The sequence below is a fragment of the Hippopotamus amphibius genome, chromosome 2, assembly GCF_030028045.1.
Source record: "Hippopotamus amphibius kiboko isolate mHipAmp2 chromosome 2, mHipAmp2.hap2, whole genome shotgun sequence".
Taxonomy (NCBI): domain Eukaryota; kingdom Metazoa; phylum Chordata; class Mammalia; order Artiodactyla; family Hippopotamidae; genus Hippopotamus; species Hippopotamus amphibius.
This window is the reverse complement of record NC_080187.1, coordinates 132320339-132340095: the sequence shown is the minus strand read 5'-3', so window position 1 is coordinate 132340095 and position 19757 is coordinate 132320339. Positions and strand designations below refer to the sequence as shown.

The 19757-nt window shown below is 43.1% G+C and overlaps 1 protein-coding gene across 1 annotated transcript in view; it reads left to right on the top strand.

Annotated features, from left to right (window-relative positions):
• PGPEP1L (pyroglutamyl-peptidase I like) overlaps window positions 1-19757 on the top strand; it is a 48092-nt gene that overhangs the window by 719 nt on the left and 27616 nt on the right. The window contains exon 2 of the mRNA XM_057723855.1: window positions 5548-5600. Coding sequence (XP_057579838.1) covers window positions 5548-5600 — 53 coding nt within the window. The remainder of the gene's footprint in view (window positions 1-5547; window positions 5601-19757) is intronic.

The window sequence follows — 19757 nt, the reverse complement described above, 5'->3', positions numbered from 1 at the left end:
CCCTTTCTTTTTAGTCAGACACATTTGGCATATTTTAAGTTTTTTGAGTTGTGCTGGATGAAGGCAACGTGGAAGAGACAAGCGTTCTTGTGTGTGTGGAAAATGGAAAGTTACCTATCTTAATATTTTCAGGCTATACTCAGACTCCTGTTAGCCTTCTGAGAAAAAGAAAGTTCTTTCGAAAACCTTTTATCTCCCCGTTCTCATTTGTGTTATTTTGGGTATTTGAGATTGGTTCAAATGACCCTTGAATTCCTGAGGAAACAGTACCCCGGATAAATGCAATACCTAGCACAAATGAAATATGAATATTGAAGCACCAGGGCAAGTCTTAGACTCACATCGACCCCTGCCTCTGCCCTGTCAGCCTGTGGCTTGCTGGCAAGCTCAGGATTGTTTGATGAAGTACCTGGTAATCAGCTGTGATTTGGGAATGCTCTCTGGCATCCAGAGTGTGACCTTCCTTTATTAAAAAAGCTCTGAGCTGCCAGGGGCAGTCTTTTCATTTAATTGGATTTGCTTCACGTGTAAATCTCACCAAGACAACTGGCACGTAGACAGATGGTGGGGGAACAAGAGGCTCTGCCAAACTGCCTCAAGATCAAGGCCTTGGGACTGGCACTGAGCAATGACAGTGGGAGACGGAGAAAACCTGCCTGCCTCCAAGGGCCTCTCTTAATTCCAAGAGAAGATTTCTTCAGCCCCTTTTCACAAATTCCACTCGAAGCCCTGCCAAGTTTAAAGTGTAAGGTTGACCCTGCAGAACAAGAGTTTCAAACCTTCATTTGCTGAGTTGCTTTGCCTAATTGAAAACAGATAAGAAATGACTTGAACACACTGATCTCAATGTGATTCTAAAGCAGCATGTGATTTATTTATTTATTTATTTATTTTGGTGTTGCTTGCATTTTTAGTATTCCTATGGTCAACCCAGGAGGTACCTGGTTTCTCAGTGATTTTTCCTTAGTATCAATATTTTCCTTTTTTTTTTTTTTCTCAGCAACTCCAGTCTTATTTACTCTATAGGATTCAGTCAAAGTCAGAAAACACTGCTAACTGCCTGAGACATCCTGTCCCAAACTTTTCTATTCCCTGAGAAAGTTTTACCCTTTGTGAGTCAGACTTGTTAGTGTTTTAGACCCAGAGGTTCCAGAAGTTCAGAGGCACAGTCCTCTCCAGCACTGACCCCTGTTCTAAAGACCTGAGGTCCGGGGGAGGGGATGGGAATGGGGTTTCAGAGATTGGTGTTTGATCATAGCTCCTCCCCCTCTCGGAATCTGATGATTGAGAAATACATCACAGGAATCAGAGAGATAGAACTCAGAACGTCAGCTGGCTTCCAGGTTAAGCTGAGTGGAGAACGCCACCTCTCTCTGCAGCCCACTGCCAACCCTGAAGTGGGCCCCCACCAGTCACAGTCCCACCTGACCGTGGCTGACCTCCCCCGCAGGGCCCAGGCAGGAACCCTTGAGCTCTGCACATGGGCCATGCTGAAGGAGAGGTGAAGGAAGAGGCCCCCAGGTCCCTGGTCCCATTCCTAGCCACACCGTCCTAAACGGCCTGTGATGGTTAATGTTGTGTGTCAACTCGACTGGGCCATGGTGGGCCCAGATACCTGGTTAAACACTATTTCTGGATGTGTCTGTGAGGGTGTTTTTGGAAGAGCTTGACATCTGAGTGGGTGGACCAATAAAGCAGTGCCCTTCCCAGTGTGGGTTGGCCTCATCTAATGCCTGAATAGAATGAAAAAGCAGAGGAAGGTTGAATTCCCTCTGTCCAAAGGCAGGATCTGGTACATTAATCTTCTCCTGCCCTCTGACTGGTGCGTCTGGTTCTTGGGCCTTCAGCCTTGGACTGGAATTTACTCCACCAGCTTTCGTAGGTCTCCAGTTTGTAGATGGCAGACAGATCTGCGGACTTCTCAGCCTCCCTAATCACATGAGCCAATACCTTATAATAAATCTCTTTCTGTATATATGTGGATAGATGTAGATATATACATACATACATATGTGTATATACACACACGCACATACATACCTGTACAGGCCTCTTGATTTCTGGAGAGAGAAATAGAGGCCTAAAGTACCCATGGAATCTCAACATGGAAAAGTAGGGACAGGGCCCCTGACTGACAGGCACGGTGCCCAGGCAGGGGGTTGGGGGCTGAGAAATGATGGCATCAAAAGATCAGAGAGAATCAGGGCAGAGCAGGGGTCTAGCTGGAGCCCATCCCATGCTGCCCAGAGAGACAGTAAAAGGGGATTTAGCTTTTACTGAGCACCTACCGGATTCTGGAAATAATACATGCTGTACATGGCATTGTTTAATCTGTACAGAGGTCCCAGGAGGCATGTAACTAAAACAACAGTGAAGCTGAACACTGACACTGCTTCCTGTGCTCGAGGCAGTATTGCAAATGCTCTGTTTTATTCATTTAATCTGCACAACAACCCAATTAGATTATTATAATTAGTCTGCATTTTACAGACAAGAAAACCAAGGCACTGAAGCTAAGTAACTTGCTCCACGTCGCCCAGCTGCTACGTGGTGGGGCTGAGATGCAACAGCAGAAGCCTGAACCCAAATGCTGAGGTCTCTGGCCACTCTCGACTGCCGTCAGGCCACAGCCTGCGCTTTGGCAGGGCCACTGCGAGGTGTGGGTGCCGTAAAACTGAGCAGCCGCAATCCTGAGTGGGTGATGGAGTCCCTCTCCCCAGGCCAGCGGGAAGGCTTTCCTAAGCTAGTCCCAGAGGGGTTTGCTGTCTTCCTCAAAGCAAAATTCTGCTTAACTGCCTTTGATTAGAAGTCTTCTCTGCAATTAAATTGAGTAATGGTACACAGTGTGAACATCTTCCCAATTCTAAGAACACGCCCTTCCGTCAGCACACCTCATCCAGCAGCCCAGGCTCTCGCTCCTTCCCAGAGTGAGGCTTCCCCTGGGGCTCACTTTGCCCAGGCTCACCCCCTTCAACCGCTCTGCCTCTTCCTCCCCCATGAAGTCCTGAGTCACCCCCACCTCCTCCAGGAGACGTCCCTAACCACCCCCACCCACCTGCTCTCTCCCCTCTGTGAAGTATTCTGATGCTACTTGTTCAAAGCCTTGCTATTCCAAGTATGGTCCAAGGGCCAGCAATATCAGTATCACTGGGGAGCTTGTTAGGAGTGCAGAATCTCCAGCATCACCTCAGACCTGCCCAATCAGATTCTACATTTTAATAAGATATACACGTGTGTTAGCATTTGAGAAACACTGGACCAAATCACACACTTTTTTAAACTTTTAATTTTGAGGTAATCATAGATTCACAAGAATTTGCAAAGAAATGTATAGAATGGTCCCCTGCATCTTTCACCCAGCCCCCTCCAATGTTAACGTCTTCAATATCAAAGCTAAGATATTGACATTGGTATCACTCAGTGTGTATGTGTGTGTGTACACAAGCATGCACAACTCTACACGGTATTACCACATGTGTAGCTTAAGATAAATAACTATACCACCATTAAGATAAATAACTGTACCAACATCACAAGACTCCCTCCAACTACCACACCCACCCTTTTCCCCATCTCTAACTCCCGGTAACCATCAATCTGTCCTTTATCTCTATAATTATGTTTATAGGTGTAAATTATAATTTATAAATATTGTATCAATATCAATGGAATCATGCAGCATGTATCCTTTTGAGCTTGGCTTTTTTTCACTCAGTATAATTCCCTTGAGGTTCATCCAAGTTATACCAATAATTCCTTCACTTTTAAAGCAATTTTTAACAGCTGTATTGAGATATAATTCACATACTATACAATTTACTCATTTAAAGCTTACAGTTCAATGGCTTTTAGTGTAGTCACAGAGTTATGTATTTCTCAACACAGTCGATTTTAGAACATTTCCATTACCCCAAAAAAGAAACTCGACTCCCTTATCCTCATCCGCACTCCCCTACTACACACACACACACACACACACACACACACACACGCGCGCGCGCGCACACACACACACACACACAGAGTCAAGCTCTAGGCAACCACTAATCTACTTTCTGTTCTTATAGGTTGCCAGTTCTGGGCATTTCACGTAAATGGAATCATGCACTTTTGTGACTGGCTTCATCCACTGAGTGTAATGTTTTCAAGGTTTATCCATGTTGTCACATAATCGTAACGCGTCATTTCTTTTTATTGCCACATGATATGCCATTGTGTGGGTAATGTCATTGTTTTGTTAATCTGTTCATCAGATGGTGAACACTTGGGTTTTTCTGCTTTTTTCTGTTCACTGCTGAGTAGTATTCTACGATCTAGATGAACCACAGTTTAACCATTCACTCACTGAAGGACATTGGGGTGGTTTCTAGCTATGGGCTATTACAAATAAAGCTGCAGTGAACATCTGTGAACAAGTTTCTGGGTGAAAATTAGTTTTCACTTTTCTGGGGTAAATGTCCAGCAGTGCACATGCTTGGAAGTCTTTCAGTTTTAAAAGAAACTGTCAAACCATTTCCCAGAATGGCAGTACCATTACATCCCCACTAACAATGTATGTGTGCCCTAGTTCCTCTTCATCCTCGTCAGCTTTTGGTATTACCAGTATTTCTATTTCAGCCACCCTGATAGAAGTATAGTGACATCTCAATGTGATTTTAATTTGTATTTTTCAGATGGCTAATGATGTTGAACAGTGCTTATTTTTCAGGTGCTTATTTGCCACCTGTATATCCTCTTCGATGAAATGTTTCTTCATGTCTTTTGCCCACTTTCTAATTGGACTGTCTTTTAAAGTTGAGTTTTGAGAGTTCTTTATACATTTTGTATACAATGCCTTTGTCAGATATGTGATTTGCAGCTGTGCGCAGTGTCTTTTTCATCCTCTCAGCAGGGTCTTTTGCAGAGCAAAAGTTTCTCGTTTGGATGAGGTCCACTTCATCAGTCTTTTACTTTCACAGATCATGCACTCAGTATCAAGTCTAAGAACTTTTTGCCTAACACTAGGTCCCAAGATTTTCTCCCTTTTTTCCCAAAAAGTTTTATAATTTTACCTTTTACCTTTAAGTCCATGATCAATTTTGAATTAATTTCTGTATACAGCGCAGGCGAGGAATCCATTTTTTTTGCCCATGGGTGTCTGACTGTTTCAGCCCCGTTTGTTAAAAGGCTGTCCCTCCTCCATTGAATTGCTCTTGCACCTTTGTTAACAAACAACTGGGCACATTCCCGTGTGAGGGTGTGTTTCTGGGCCCTCTACACAGCATGCATTTTAACCGCGCACATGCGCACACACCTTCTTGAGCCCTCCTACTTGGCAGTAGGTCAGCCCCACGTTCCTTTTGGGTGCCCCCGCAAGAGGACTTGCAAGCATTCCAGACTAGCAAGGTTGCAAGCCTCCACAAGAAAGGGGATGTGTGGAGTCCCCACTGGCCCTTGATGGTCTGGGAACCGCAAGAGGTCCCCAAGGAGGTAGGGGGAGCAGCGCAGAAGCAGAGACATCTTGGTCCAAGGCATGGCCAGAGCAAACCAGACTCTCTTTGGTTTCAGGTTTTGGGCCTTTCCGGCAGCACCTGGTGAATTCCAGCTGGGAAGCAGTAAAGGTAAAAACCCTCCGAGCCCAGACCCAGGAGCACAGGGCCAGCTGATTCCTTCTGTGGTTCTAAGAAAACCCGGCATGTAGGCCCCTTGGTGACCAGATCCATACGGGAGTGGAGAAAACACACACTGGCTGCCCTGGGACACAAGTTAGCCTTTGGTCCTTGGGTTGTGTGTCACCTGCCCCCAGGGGGCCCAGCTGGCTCAGTGGTAAAGGAAACAGGCTAAGGGACACCCCTGGGAAGGATGGGGAGTGGCCCAGGCAGGCTCTACTGCCCTGAGAGCTGGGAGCCCCTTCTGGGAGTGGAGTGTCGGGAAAGTCCCTTCCCCCAGCCATGGTGTCCTCCTTCAGGAATGAGGGATAATAGTGCTGATGTCACAGGGTGGTTCTGAGGAGTAAAAGAGGTACGTGTGTGAAGCAAGAAAGTGTGTAAGTCTGTAAAAGCAGCTTTTTTAAAGCATAGCGCCTAGCACAGGGTAAAAGCTTAATGCACGGTTATTATTGTTTATAATAATAACCTGGCTTCATTTTTAAGAAAGTAACCAGGAGAAAACACATCCTCAGACAGGGCGTGAAGAGGGGTCTCATCCGTAGAGCAGACCTCTCCTCCCTTTGAAGCAGCTGTCTCACGCAAAGCAGTCCCCACACGGTGTCACTTAGAAGCTCAGAGCACAGCCGTCTATTCACACTTGACCATCAATTTCACGCCTCTGTTGGATCAAGCCAAAGGTGGGGTCTTGAGTCTATTCTCAGAATTTTCCAGTCAAGCTGAAAAATGCAGCAAAACCACTTGAATCGTGCGTTTGAGGCCACTGTAGCATTGATTTTCTAGCCTGTCCTCACAGATGCAGTCAACAAAATGCTCCGCTCTTGAGTTAGAACTTGGGTTTTTTTCAACCAGCAAAAAAGCTCGGAGAACCCCAGGCTCCCTGCCAAGCCTCGCTGCTGCACACAACATGCCAGAAAGGCTAGATCAGGGCTTTATGAGTTCCTGGGTATTTGCAGCCAGTTCCTCGAAAAACAGAACTTTTTCTGCTGAATTCCAGATGGGCCCTTAGCTCTTTTTTTTTGCAGTCATAAGAATGGAAAAGAGCCGGGCTGCCAGGGTGCACCTCCCAGCTCCAACAGGTGCAACCTGTGGGTCTCAAGACAAGTCACTCAAATTTTCTGTGCCTCAGTTTTCTTATCTGTAAAATGGTGAGGTTGTGATGACTACAGGAATTAAGACATGTAAAGCCCTCAGGGCATGGCAGGGCAACTGCTGGTGCTCGCAAATATCATTCTTACTGCTAAAAAACTATACTGCCAGTCAGTTTTCTCAGTTGTGGGCAAATAGAATTGGACTTTGGACATCACACAGGAAATGGAGTGAGGGAGGGGATTATTTACTAGACTCAAGATTCATCAGTAAAGCTGGAGAGTCAGGGCAGAAGTGCAGAAACAGAAGCAGGCTGGGGGTTTCCAGGAAGGGGCAGCAGAATGACAAACTAGGTGCTTGGAGGGGCCCTTCCCCTGTAGGTAAACTAGAGAAGATAGAACTTCTGTGCATTGCTGGGCATACAGTGGTAAAGGAAAGCTCATATACATCATACCATGCACATAGATACATCACACATGCTCAGGACTGCAGCCTGAAGGAGTGAGTGTCAGCACCCCCACTGCAACACACAAAAGGCAGGGAGGGTGTATGCCATTATCCACTTCGTCATTAGCAAGGAGGTGGGGGTGGTGGGGGGAGGGGAATGAAACCAAGGCTTTTACTGTATGCCAGACCCTTGAAAGGAGGTCCTGTGGTCTTTAGCACCCCTGATTCCCAGCAAAGCATATGCAATTTCCCTTGAGGATTTAAAACCTCAGATTTTCCACAAACTAAGATAAACTAAACATTTATTTCCAATCAAAGATCACCAAATATTCAAAGAAACAAGCTACCCTGAGTAAGAATCAGCAGAAGCAGATTTAAAAAGTAAAGAACTTGAGGTTCTAAATCATTCTGCTAGATATTATCAGAAAATAGCATAATTATATATGGAATGTTTAAAGAAGTAATGATAGAATCACAGAAAATAAGCAAAAAAGACTATCAAAAGATTAGGCAAATTGAAAAAGGGAGTAATAGAACTTATAGAAATTTAAGACACAATTGTCAAAGTGAAGAATTGAACAAATGACTTAAAAGATGGTTTAGAATTATGCTAAGTGAAAGATGCCAGTCACAAAAGACCACGTGTTGTATGATTCCATTTAGATGAGTGTCCAGTTGAAACAAATCTATTGAGACATAAAGTAGATGAGTGGTTACCAGGACAGGTGAGGGGGAATTGGAGGAAATAGGGAGTGACTGTTAATGGGTACGGATTGTTTTTCGGGTTGATTAAAAGTTTCTAAAATTGATTGTGGTAATGGTTGCACAACTCTGTGAATATACTAGAAGGCAATGAATTATAGACTTTAAATGGGTAAATTGTATGGTATGTGAAGTAAGTGTAAATGGCAGCTTAGAAACAGATAAGAAAAAATTAGTGAACTAGAAGATAGCTGACATGATATTGTTCAAAGGGCAGCATAAAGGGATGGCCAGGAAAATGAAAAAAGAAATTAAGAGATATGGATAATAAAATGAGATATTTGAACACATGTTTATTTGGAGTTCCATAAGGAGAGAATGAATGAAAGAAAGCACTATTCAAAGAGATAATGGTTGAGACTATTGCGGAATTGGATGAAAGACATGAATCCACAGAGATAAGAAGTATAAAAGATACCAAGCAAAAACAAACAAAATCAATACATATACACATCATAGTAAAACTGCAGAAAACCAAAGACAAGGAGATTTGAAAGTAGTCAGGGAGAAAAGACAGGTCACCTACAAAAGACAATATAATTAGACTGAGAGTAGATTTCTCAAAAACAGTGAAAGCTAGAAAATGATGGAGTAACATCATCAAAGTGCTGGAAAAATATTGTCCACCTGAAAGTGTGTACCCAGCAAAATTATTTTTTGAAACAAGGATGAAATGAAGACATTTTCCTGAAAGCAAGCATCAAGAGTTTACTACCAACAGGCACAACCTTAAAGGAGCATGTAAGGGATATTGTTCAGAAGGAAGGAAAATGGTCCCAGAAAGATGGTATGAGGTGCAAAGAGGAGTTGTGAGCCCGCAGGTAAAATCTAAACTAGCATTACTTTTTAGTAATGATAATAATAAACAATGGCTAATTGTAAGTTTGAAAATAAAGGGCTGAACTGAAATACAGGACAGTGAAGGCACAGAAGTCAAGAGGAGTGGTTGAAGTATAAGTCTTCTAAGGCCCTTGTATAGACAGGCATCCTGATACCAAATGCAGACTTTGTTAAATTATATATATTTATATCTATACTTATATATAATATATATTAATTGAAGTATGGTTAATTTACAATATATTGTTTTCAGGTGCACAGCAAAGTGATTCATTTGTGTATATGTATATATACATAGCTGAATATATATATAGTCATATATATGTGTATGTATTCATTTTCAGATTCTTTTCCATTATAGGTTATTACAAGATATTGAATATAATTCCCTTTGCTATACAGTAGGCCCTTGTCGTTTATCTGTTTTATATATAGTGTTGTGTATCTGTTAATTCCAAGTTCCTAATTTATCCCTCCCCCACTTTCCCCTTTAGTAACTATAAATTTGTATTCTATCTCTATTTTTATTTTATAAATAAATTCGTTTGTTTTTTTTTTAGATTCAACATATAAGTGATATCATATGATATTTGTCTTTGTCTGACTTACTTCACTTAGTATGATAATCTCTAGGTCCATCCATATTGCAGCAAATGGCATTATTTCATTATTTTTTATGGCTGAGTACAATTCCATTGTGTATATGTACCATATCTTCTTTAACCATTCATCTGTTGATGGACATTTAGGTTGTTTCCATGTCTTGGCTATTTTAAATAGTGCTGCAATGAACATTGGAGTGCATGTGTCTTTTTGAATTATGGTGTTCTCTGGGTATATGCCCAAGGTGGGATTGCTGGGTCATATGGTAGTTCTATTTTTATTTTGCAAGGAACCTCCATACTGTTCTCCATAGTAGCTGTATCAATTTACATTCCCACCTACAGTGTAAGAGGCTTCCCTTTCTCCACACCCTCTCCAGCGTTTATTATTTGTAGACTTTTTGATGATGGCCATTCTGACCAGTGAGAGGTGGTACCTCATTTTAGTTTTGATTTGCATTTTTCTAATAATTAGCGATATTGAGCACCTTTTCATGTGCCTGTTGGCCATCTGCATGTTTTCTTTGGAGAAATGTCTGTTTAGGTCTTCTGCCCATTTTTTGATTGGGTTGTTTGTTTTTTTGATATTGAGCTGTATGAGCTATTTGTGTATTTTGGAAATTAATCCCTTGTGTGTTGCATCACTTGCAAATATTTTCTTGTAGTCCATGGGTTGTCTTTCCATTTTGTGTATGGTTTCCTTTTCTGTGCAGAAGCTTTTAAGTTTAAGTAGCCATTTGTTTATTTTTGCAAGTATTAACATTAGGAGATGAATTCAAAAAAAATATTGCTGCAATTTATGTCAAAGAGTGTTCTACCTATGTTCTCCTCTAGGAGTTTTATAGCATCTGGTATTGCAATTTTACAGTATCTGTTCTTGTCTGGTCTTTAATCCATTTTCAGTTTATTTTTGTATATGGTATTAGAGAATGTTCTTTTTCTTCCTCCTTTCTTCCTTCCTTCCTTCCTCCCTCCCTCCCTCCCTCTCTCTCTCTCTCTCTCTCTTTCTTTCTTTCTTTCTTTCTTCCTGCCACACTGCACAGGCATGTGGAACTTCCCCAGCCAGGGATCAAACCCATGCCCCCTACAGTGGAAAGCATGGAGTCTTAACCCTGGCATCACCAGGGAAATCCCAAGAGAATGTTCTAATTTCATTCTTTTATGTGTAGCTATTGAGTTTTCCCAGCACCACATATTGAAGAGACTGTATTTTCTCCATTGTATATTTTTGCCTCCTTTGTTGTGGATTAATTGACCATAAGAGCAGGGGTATACTTCTGGGCTTTGTATCCTGTTCCACTGATCTGCGTGTCTGTTTTTGTGCCAGTACCATATTGTTTTGATTACTGTAGCTTTATAGTATAGTGCAAAGTCAGAGAGTGTGATTCTCCTAGCTCCATTCTTCTTTCTCAAGATTGTTTTGGCTATTCAGTGTCTTTTGTGTTTCCATACAAAGTAAAAAATAATTGTTTTAGCTCTGTGAAAAATGCCATTGGTAATTTGATAGGAATTGCATTGAATCTAGATTGCCTTGGGTAGCATGGTCATTTTAACAATATTGTTTCTTCCAATTCAAGAACATATTATATCTTTCCATCTGTTTGTATCATCTTCCATTTCTTTCATCAGTGTCTTATAGTTTTCTGAGTATGGGTCTATTACCTCGTTAGGTAGGTTTATTCCTAGGTATTTTATTCTTTTTGATGTAATGGTAAATGGAATTGTTTCCTTAATTTCTCTTTCTGATCTTTCCTTTTTAGTGTATAGAAATGCGACAGATGTCTGTATATTAATTTTGTTTCCTGCAACTTTACTAAATACATTTATGAGTTCTAGTAGTTTTCTGATGGTATCTTTAGGATTTTCAATGTATAGTCATTGCAAACAGTGACAGTTTTACATCTTCCTTTCCCATTTGGATTCCTTTTATTTCTTTTTCTTCTCTGATTGCTGTGGCTAGGACTTCCAAAACAATGTTGAATAAAAGTGGTGAGGGTGGGCATCCTTATCCTGTTCCTGATCTTAGATGGAATGCTTTTAGAGTTTCACCATTGAATATGATGTTTGCTCTGGGTTTGTCATACATGGCCTTTATTATGCTGAGGTATGTTCCCTCTGTGCCCACGTTCTGGAGCGTTATTATCATAAATGGATGTTGAATTTTATCAAAAGCTTTTTTCTGCATCTATTGAGATGATCATATGGCTTTTAGTCTTCAATTTGTTAATGTGGTGTATCCCATTGATTGATTTTCAGATATTGAAAAATCCTTCCATCCCTGGGATAAATCCCAATTATGTATGTGTGGCAAAATTTCAAGAGTAACTGTGAAAGAATAGAAATAGAGTATATGGTTACCAAGAGAGCAGGGAAATAAAACAGAATGAGAAAAAAAAAGAACAAAACTTTAATCAAAGCAACCAAAAGTCACCCCACAAAAAACAAAGTAGATGAATACCCTCTTGTGGTCCTGCTGAATACTAGTTATTGTAGCTTGTCCCAATGACACTGGCTGCTGCATACTCCCACTGGCATTACTGTTTCCCTGGGGAGCTGGATGTTTCTTCTTCTTTTTTTTTTTTAATATTTATTTATTTATTATTTTGGCTGCACCAGGTCTTTGTTGCTGCACACGGGCTTTCTCTAGTTGTGCTGAGTGGGGGCTACTCTTTGTTGCGGTGCATGGGCTTCTCATTACTGTAGCTTCTCTTGTTGCAGAGCACGGGCTCTAGGCACACAGGCTTCAGTGATTGTGGTGCACGGGCTCAGTAGCTGTGGCTTGCGGGCGCTACAGCGCAGCCTCAGTAGTTGTGGCACACGGGCTTAGTTGCTCCATGGTATGTGGGATCTTCCTGGACCAGGAATCGAATCTGTGTCCCCTGCATTGGCAGGCAGATTCTTAACCACTGCGCCACCAGGGAAGTCCCTGTTTCTTCTATCAGAGTGATTTGTTCCTGATTCAAAGTCAAAGATGAGTGCACCTGATTGGTTGATCCTGTCCTGGCCACAGCAAGATGGACCTTTTCAACATATGTGCAGGGAACCGGCCTCTGTATTCCACCAACACCCCAATATTAGGGGTTTCCCCAAATCAGAAGAAGGCCAAAGAAATAGCAATGTTGATATGGATATAAAATATTAAGTCTACTGTTCTCAGTTCAGTCTATATTTATTCAGTTCCTGAATTGGAAGATAGTCTACTAACACATGAATCTCTTCCTGTTCCTATTCCACCCCAGCTAGGTGTACTGCAATACAATTTTGACACTAACCCCCTGGAGTACACATAGACTTCACAGATTGAGGGCAAAGTCCTCCACAAGACTGCCCCCCTTCAGACTCCAGCAGCATTTCAGGGGTCCTCAGGTCACCTGTGCTTCTGACTGACTATAAATTCAGGAATTTTCACAACCCCCACAGTTTTGATAATTTGTTAGAATGACACACAGAGCTCAGGAAAGCACTAAACTTACATTTTTTTTAAACAAAGGATACTTATAGGGTGGATCCTGGGTGGGTCCCAAATGCAGAAGTTTCATGCCCTCTTCCTGTGCAGTCAGGGCACATCACCCCCTGGCACATCAATGTATTCATCAGCCAGGAAACACTACTGAACCTCCATAAACGGAGTTTTTATTGGAGTTTCATTGGGTAGGCAAGGTTGGTTAAATCACTGGCCATGTGATTGAATTCAGTCTCCAGTCTATCTCCCCTCCCTGAAGTTCAGGCAGCTGAAAGTCCCCACCCTCTAATCACATGGTTGGTGTTTCTGGTGACCAGATCTCATCCTGTAGCCATCAAGGGGCCACCATGAGTCACCCCATCAGCATAACAAAGACATTCCTGTTGCTCCAGAAATTCCAAGAGTTTTGAAGCTCTGTGCCTGGAACTGGGGACAAAGACCAGATATACTCTTTCTCATAGCAGAGCTCCCTAGAGGGGTTCCTGTGTAGGGGGAGTAGGTGGCTCATGAATGAGGTAATTGTAACCCAAAGCAGATTCTGAGAAGTGCTACACTGGGAGACTCTGGAGAGGAAAAGATTAATTTCATTCTGGAGAACATATGAAAGAAAGGAAACTGAAGCAGAGTGAGAAAAAGCTGCATCCCTGGGAGGTTCCTAGGAAAGCCATCTGGTGGAAGCAGCAGTGGAGGACAGGCTAACCTCTGACAAGAGGGAATTAATTCTCTAAACCGCCATGCACTGGGTGCTCCAGACACTTCGTGAAGAGTGGCTTGCTGAATTCTTCCTACAGTCCAGAGAGGTTGATCCTGTTATTCCCATTTTGCAAGCAAGGAAATGGGTGCTCAGAGAGGTTGACCATCTGGCCTGAGGACATGTGCCATGAAATGGCTATGCCTAGATTCCAGTCTCAGGTGGTCCTGCTGAGTGAAGTCTAGGTTCAGCCCACTTACCTCACTCTTCCCCTGGGGGAAAAAAACACTTGGTTCAGAAGAAGAGGACCTCTTCAGCACAAGAAAGGCTTTGAGGGAATTCCTTGGTGGCCCAGTGGTTAGGACTTGGTGCTTTCACTGCTGGGGCTCAGGTTCAGTCCCTGATTGGGGAACTGAGGTCCTGCAAGCCATGAGGTATGGCAAAAGAGAGAAAGAAAGAAAGAAAGAAAGAAAGAAAGAAAGAAAGAAAGAGAGAGAGAGAGAGAGAGAGAGAGAGAGAGAGAGAGAGAGAGAGAGAAAGAAAGAAAGAAAGAAAGAAAGAAAGAAAGAAAGAAAGAAAGAAAGAAAGAAAGAAAGAAAGAAAGAAAGAAAGAAAGAAAGAAAGAAAGAAGGAAAGAAGGAAGGAAGGAAGGAAGGAAGGAAGGAAAGAAAGAAAGAAAAGAAAGAAAGAAAGAAAGAAAGAAAGAAAGAAAGAAAGAAAGAAAGAAAGAAAGAAAAAGAAAGAAAGGAGGAAGGAAGGAAGGAAGGAAGGAAGGAAGGGAAGGAAGGAAGGAAGGAAGGAAGGAAGGAAGGAAGGAAGGAAGGAGGAAGGAGGGAGGGAGGGAAGGAAGGAAGGAAGGAGGAAGGAAGGAGAGAAAGAAAGAAAGAAGGAAAGAGAGAGAGGAAGGAAGGGAGGAAGGAAGGAAGGAAGGAGGAAAGAGGGAAGGAAGGAAGGAGAGAAAGAAAGAAAGAAGGAAAGAGAGAGAGGGAGGAAGGAAGAAAGGAAGGAAGGAAGGGAGGAAGGAAGGGAGGAAGGGAGGAAGGAAGGGAGGGAGGAAGGAAGGAAGGAAGAAAAAAAAGAATGGCTTTTAAACTTACTAGAACTCAAGAAATATCAAGACCCACTACCCAGTGACCCAGGGGTGAGCACAGTGAGGCTATTAACCTAAATGCCTCAGCCCTACATCCACATCATCGTGGCTGGCTTTCTGCTGCGAGTTCATCTCTACTGTCTTCAAAGCTCTCCTATCAGTGCCTGAGACACAGACAAGATGATGGGCTGCTTGGTCTTCCTGCTCACAATTCAACCACAGGGTTGATGAGCAGAACAGAAATCTCCTTACTAGCTGATGCAGAAGCAAACTGAAGCCCAGCTTCAGTGCCCTCTGCCACCCATTGGCCTTCTCCACTGGTCCCTGCTATCCATCTCTGGCTTCTACTTGCCTCTTCTTTCTGGTGTTTTTCTTCAGGGCAGAGGCACTGCCGATCTCTTTAAAGGCTACTTCGCTCTCAACCCTTGGACCACCCTCTCTTCCTGCACCACCTAGGGTTATTCAGTGTCCTCCACTAATGTGTGTGTAGACTGCACTCAGTGTTAGACCTTCTGATGCTGGTTTGGGACCTCTCTGGGCATACCCACTGAACGTGAGAGCATATGCCAACAGAGCATCCGTTGTACGGCTAATCATCTAAGTGGGGGATTAAGACAAAGGTCCAAGCTAGTTCAGGTATATACATTGGACCCATTATACAGATATAGAAACAGGCTTAGATGGGCTGAATAATGCACAAGAGGGCACGCATCTCCCTGAGTCAGTACAAGCAGCACACTGTCTGTGGGGGCCAGCACCAATATACCCCGTCCCCACAGAGGGCCCGGCCTGAAGCAAACGTTCCAGTGGCTGTGTGTTGACTGGATATATGAATGATTGTCATTCTTTCCTATCCTCCCACATCCTCCCATCAGAAGTCAGCCTTGTGAATACCACGGCAACATCTCGTGAGTACTTACTCCATGCTGGGCATTGTAAGTGGAGATGTATGAAATGATAGAGAGAGGAAAAGAGTGCAGTTCTATACTCTCAGCATTTCACCTCTAAGACAGGTGAGCTACTAAATAAGAACTTGAGTGCATTTTTGTTGTGGTTGCTCTTACAAGAGAGAAGATTGTTTTAAAAAGAAGGAAAATACAGACAAATAATATAAATGTTAAAAGTTCCCAATGAACAAAGACATCTCCTACAAACTCCCAGAAGGGTGACTTAATGCTGTTTACCAACAGCTTGTACCAAAGACTTTAACACTGGGCTGACCTGTGCGGGGCACCCTTCCCTCCCCAGTCATACGTCTCACACACTGGCTGATACAATGACTGTGCATTTTCTCCTGGTTTCTGGACACGATCATTTCAGAGCCAGTACCACCTCATGTTCTTTCACAAGAAATTATGTCCTGAACTCTTTTAGAAGTGCCTGAGCCTTAAAAAGGCAGCAAATAAAACAAGGGTTTTGTAAAACACACCCTGGGTCAGTTGGGCTAGGATATTATATAACTGCACTTAAAATAAACCCAGCCTGGGGGGCCAAGAGGTCAGAGCTCTTGCCAGATTTGATCAACTTGATATGCAGAATAATTTCTCTACTCCAAAGATGAGGTGGCTTTGTGCCTTTATTACATGTTGCCTTAAAAAAGCATAATAATAAAGAACAAAAGGCAGTGAATCAGGAGAGAAAAAGAAGCACCATGCTGAAGAATGCTTTAGAATGAAAGGATGAGTTGTGCAAACCACACTCAGGAACAGGCAGGTAACTGCTTACCTTTCCAAATAGAAGTAAGTTGTTTCTTTTGATTCCACTTTATTTTCTTTCCTAAGAGGGCCTCTATTCTTCCTGCCAAATCCCACGATAAAACTTTTTCCAACCTAGGGGAAAACAGACCATGTATATGACAGACATTTTTCCAATCTGGCCCAGAGTGGGGTCTGTTCTGTTTTCTTGATTAATACGGGAAAGCCTGGGATAAAAATCACCAGCATGAAGATACAAGAAGACCCCGATATCTCCCTGCAATGTGCAGAGACCTCACCTATGGTAGCAACCAGCTCAGTGCCAGTCACTTCCGGGGCAACCCCTTGGATGGGTTGTGTGGACTTCAACCTCAAAGGCTGGATAACCCCAACTCACTTGAACCCTCTTCCATGATTTCTTATGCCTTGTTTCTTTAATCTGGTGGCTGTGTAGAGTGAGCTCATCCTATGGGTGGAAAGAGAAGTAGCCACATTACTGTCCCCAGCTCATGCTGGCCCCGTACAGCCTGAAGTAGGCAGTCCTAGTGTCCTCATTTTGAAATAGCACAAGGATATGCGGAATGTGTGAGCCCATGATGAAGAACCTGGGCCCTGGGCAGAAGACTTGCTCCCATAGCAGCGGCAGCCCACCCAAGCAGCCTGGCAGCAGGGGGCCCCCGAGAAGGAAGAGAAAACCCACACGTTGGGGCAAAACACCCCACCCCCCACCACTACCACCACCACCAAGTCCGTGTTCATGAGGAGCGTCTGCTGTGGCTTCACAGCCCTCCCTGTAAACTGTGCTTCTTACTGAACACTCAGGGAAATGCATTTAGTCTGCTTCTCTGGGGGAAAACCTGCCATCTACAGACAAGTGAGTCAAGTGTTTACTTCTCATTACGCTCGAACTCCATCCCCACATTGACAGGACGATAAACCAGAAAAAGCAGAGGAAGATCTTTTAAAATGAGACCAGCACCTTTCCAGGGCCTTACTGGGGACCCCCTACCCCCACCCCTTCCCGCCAGCAAACTCGGGGTCCTCAACTGCCTCCCGGTGCTGAAGTAGAGCAGACTCTCTGATTGGTTTCCCGTTTGTTTTAAATAACTTTTTTTTTTAATTTAAAAATACATTGAGATATAGAGAAAAGTTGTGAAGATAATATAGAGAGTTCCCACATGTACGCTCTCCCCCCAACCAGTTTCCCCTGTTATCAACATCTTACACATCATACGTTAGTATGCTACATTTGCCACAATGAATGAACAAATAGTAATATAATATTATTAACTGCTGTCCATTGTTTATTCTGATTTCCTTAGTTTTCACCTAATGTCATTTTCCTGTCCGGGGTCCCCTCCAGGATGTCACATTACTCTTAGTCCTCATGTGTCCTTAGACTCCTCTGGTCTGTGACAGTTTCTTAACGTTTCCTTGTTTTTTGGTGGCTTTGACACTTTTGAGGAGTACTGGTCCAGTATTTTATAGACTGTCCTTCCGTTGGAATCTGATGTTTTCTCATGATTAGACAAGGTAGGTTTGGGAGGAGGAGCCCAGAGGTCAAGTACCACTCTCATCCCATCATATCAGGGGCACATTCTGTTGACATAAGTGATCACCATTGACCCTGACCTTGATCACCTGGCTGAGGGAGTCCTTGCCAGTTTCTCACTGTAAAGTCGCTTTCTCCCCATCTTTATACTGCGCTCTTTGGAAGGAGATCACTAGGTGCCGCTCACACTCAAGGAGTGAGGAATTACGCCCCCTTGAGGACAGACTATCTCCATAAACTGTTTGGGATGCATCTGCATGGAAGTTTTGGCTCTTCCTGCCTCACCTGTTTATGTATTTATTTAATCATTTCTCTATGTCAGTATGGACTCCTGGATAATTATTTTGTACTTGGGTTATGGCTTGCTTCCTTCAAAATCCATCTTCTCCTGAAAGCTTTCCCACCTCCTTTGCTACCCCGGTTCACTAACACACCTCTTCCAAGGAAAACGCAAGACCCCACATTTCATTTTCCGCCATTGAAACTTAGACTAAGGTGGGCACTTTTTTAAATTAACTGCATTCCTTTTATATAAATCTGCTTGTACTCCCGTCCTTATCACATCACTTACCATATTTCATTGATGCAAAGAGCCACTTCCTTTTATTTTTAAGACAACATTTTGGCATCCTGAAATCAGACAAACCTTATAGTCAATTCCATCTTACACTTTGTTACAGTTGAGCAGAGCTTTTGCTTTCTTGGTGGTCTAAAATAATGCTTTACGTTCACTCTCTGGGCTCAGATTTGATGAAATACATCATGTCCTTTCTGGATTACACACTCTTGTCAGCATAGGAAACACTCCGGCCTATTTATCTCGCTTTGTGGAATCCAAACCAGAATCTTGAGGGCATTAGTGTTGTGTTGCCATAAATATGATGAAAATATATCCTGCAACACACACAGTCTAACAGCAGAGAAAAGTACACACGCAAGTGTGACCCTGGAGATCAGGCAGCAGAAAGTCAGCTTGAGCTAGGATTCAAAGGTAACCCCTAGTTGCTCTGGTGAGGGACAGAGCTTTTGGAAAAACAAACAAACAAACAAACAAACAAAAAAGGAGACTATTAGGAATGGTTTTTCTCATCTCCATCCTCACATCCACATTAGAAACACATTTCACATTTTGAAAAAAGGTCAGCATTACATTCGGGATGCTACACCTGGGATTCCACAACCCGTGGAGACCCCTGTGGGCCTGAAGGCTGGGAGACAATTTGAGACACCATCGATGGGTCCCGGGCCTCTTAACTGACATCTAATCACAGGTAATTACACTGCACTCCCGACCAGCCTTGGTAAGGGTGCTCTTCTCTGGGGTACTCCTGACTCTCCCAGCTTTGGGTCCCACCCCCTCACATGCTACACCTTCTCTCCAGGCAGGAAGGTGTGCTGATGCAGTGTTTCCTCTCTCAGGCATTTGCAAAAATATCTAAACAGGGACTGTTGAACCCAAAGGATTTATGGTGGTGAGATTTCAGGCCCTGGGTTCCCCAGAGATGGGGACGTGGTTGGGGAGGAATAAGATGCATTTGGGGTAGCAGTCCTCAGGCAGCATCCTGCTGGAGCATCCTCTCTTTTGCCCATTGTAAGATTATTCCTATCCTTTTTCCGTCTTGGTAACTATGTTCTAAGAGCTCACAATTTGGAGACAATTATGTATTAAGCAGCCAGTTAATCAAGATGATATAGCCCGAAACATTTATGCTACTAATAACAGTGCCTCCAAAATGCCCAAAGCAAAAGCTAATAGAACTGTAAGTCCTATTATTCCACAATTATAGTCAGAGATTTTAATATTCCCCTTTCTATAATGGACAGAACACATAGATAGAAAAATCAGCAAAGATACAGAAGACTTGAACAAGCTATCAACCAA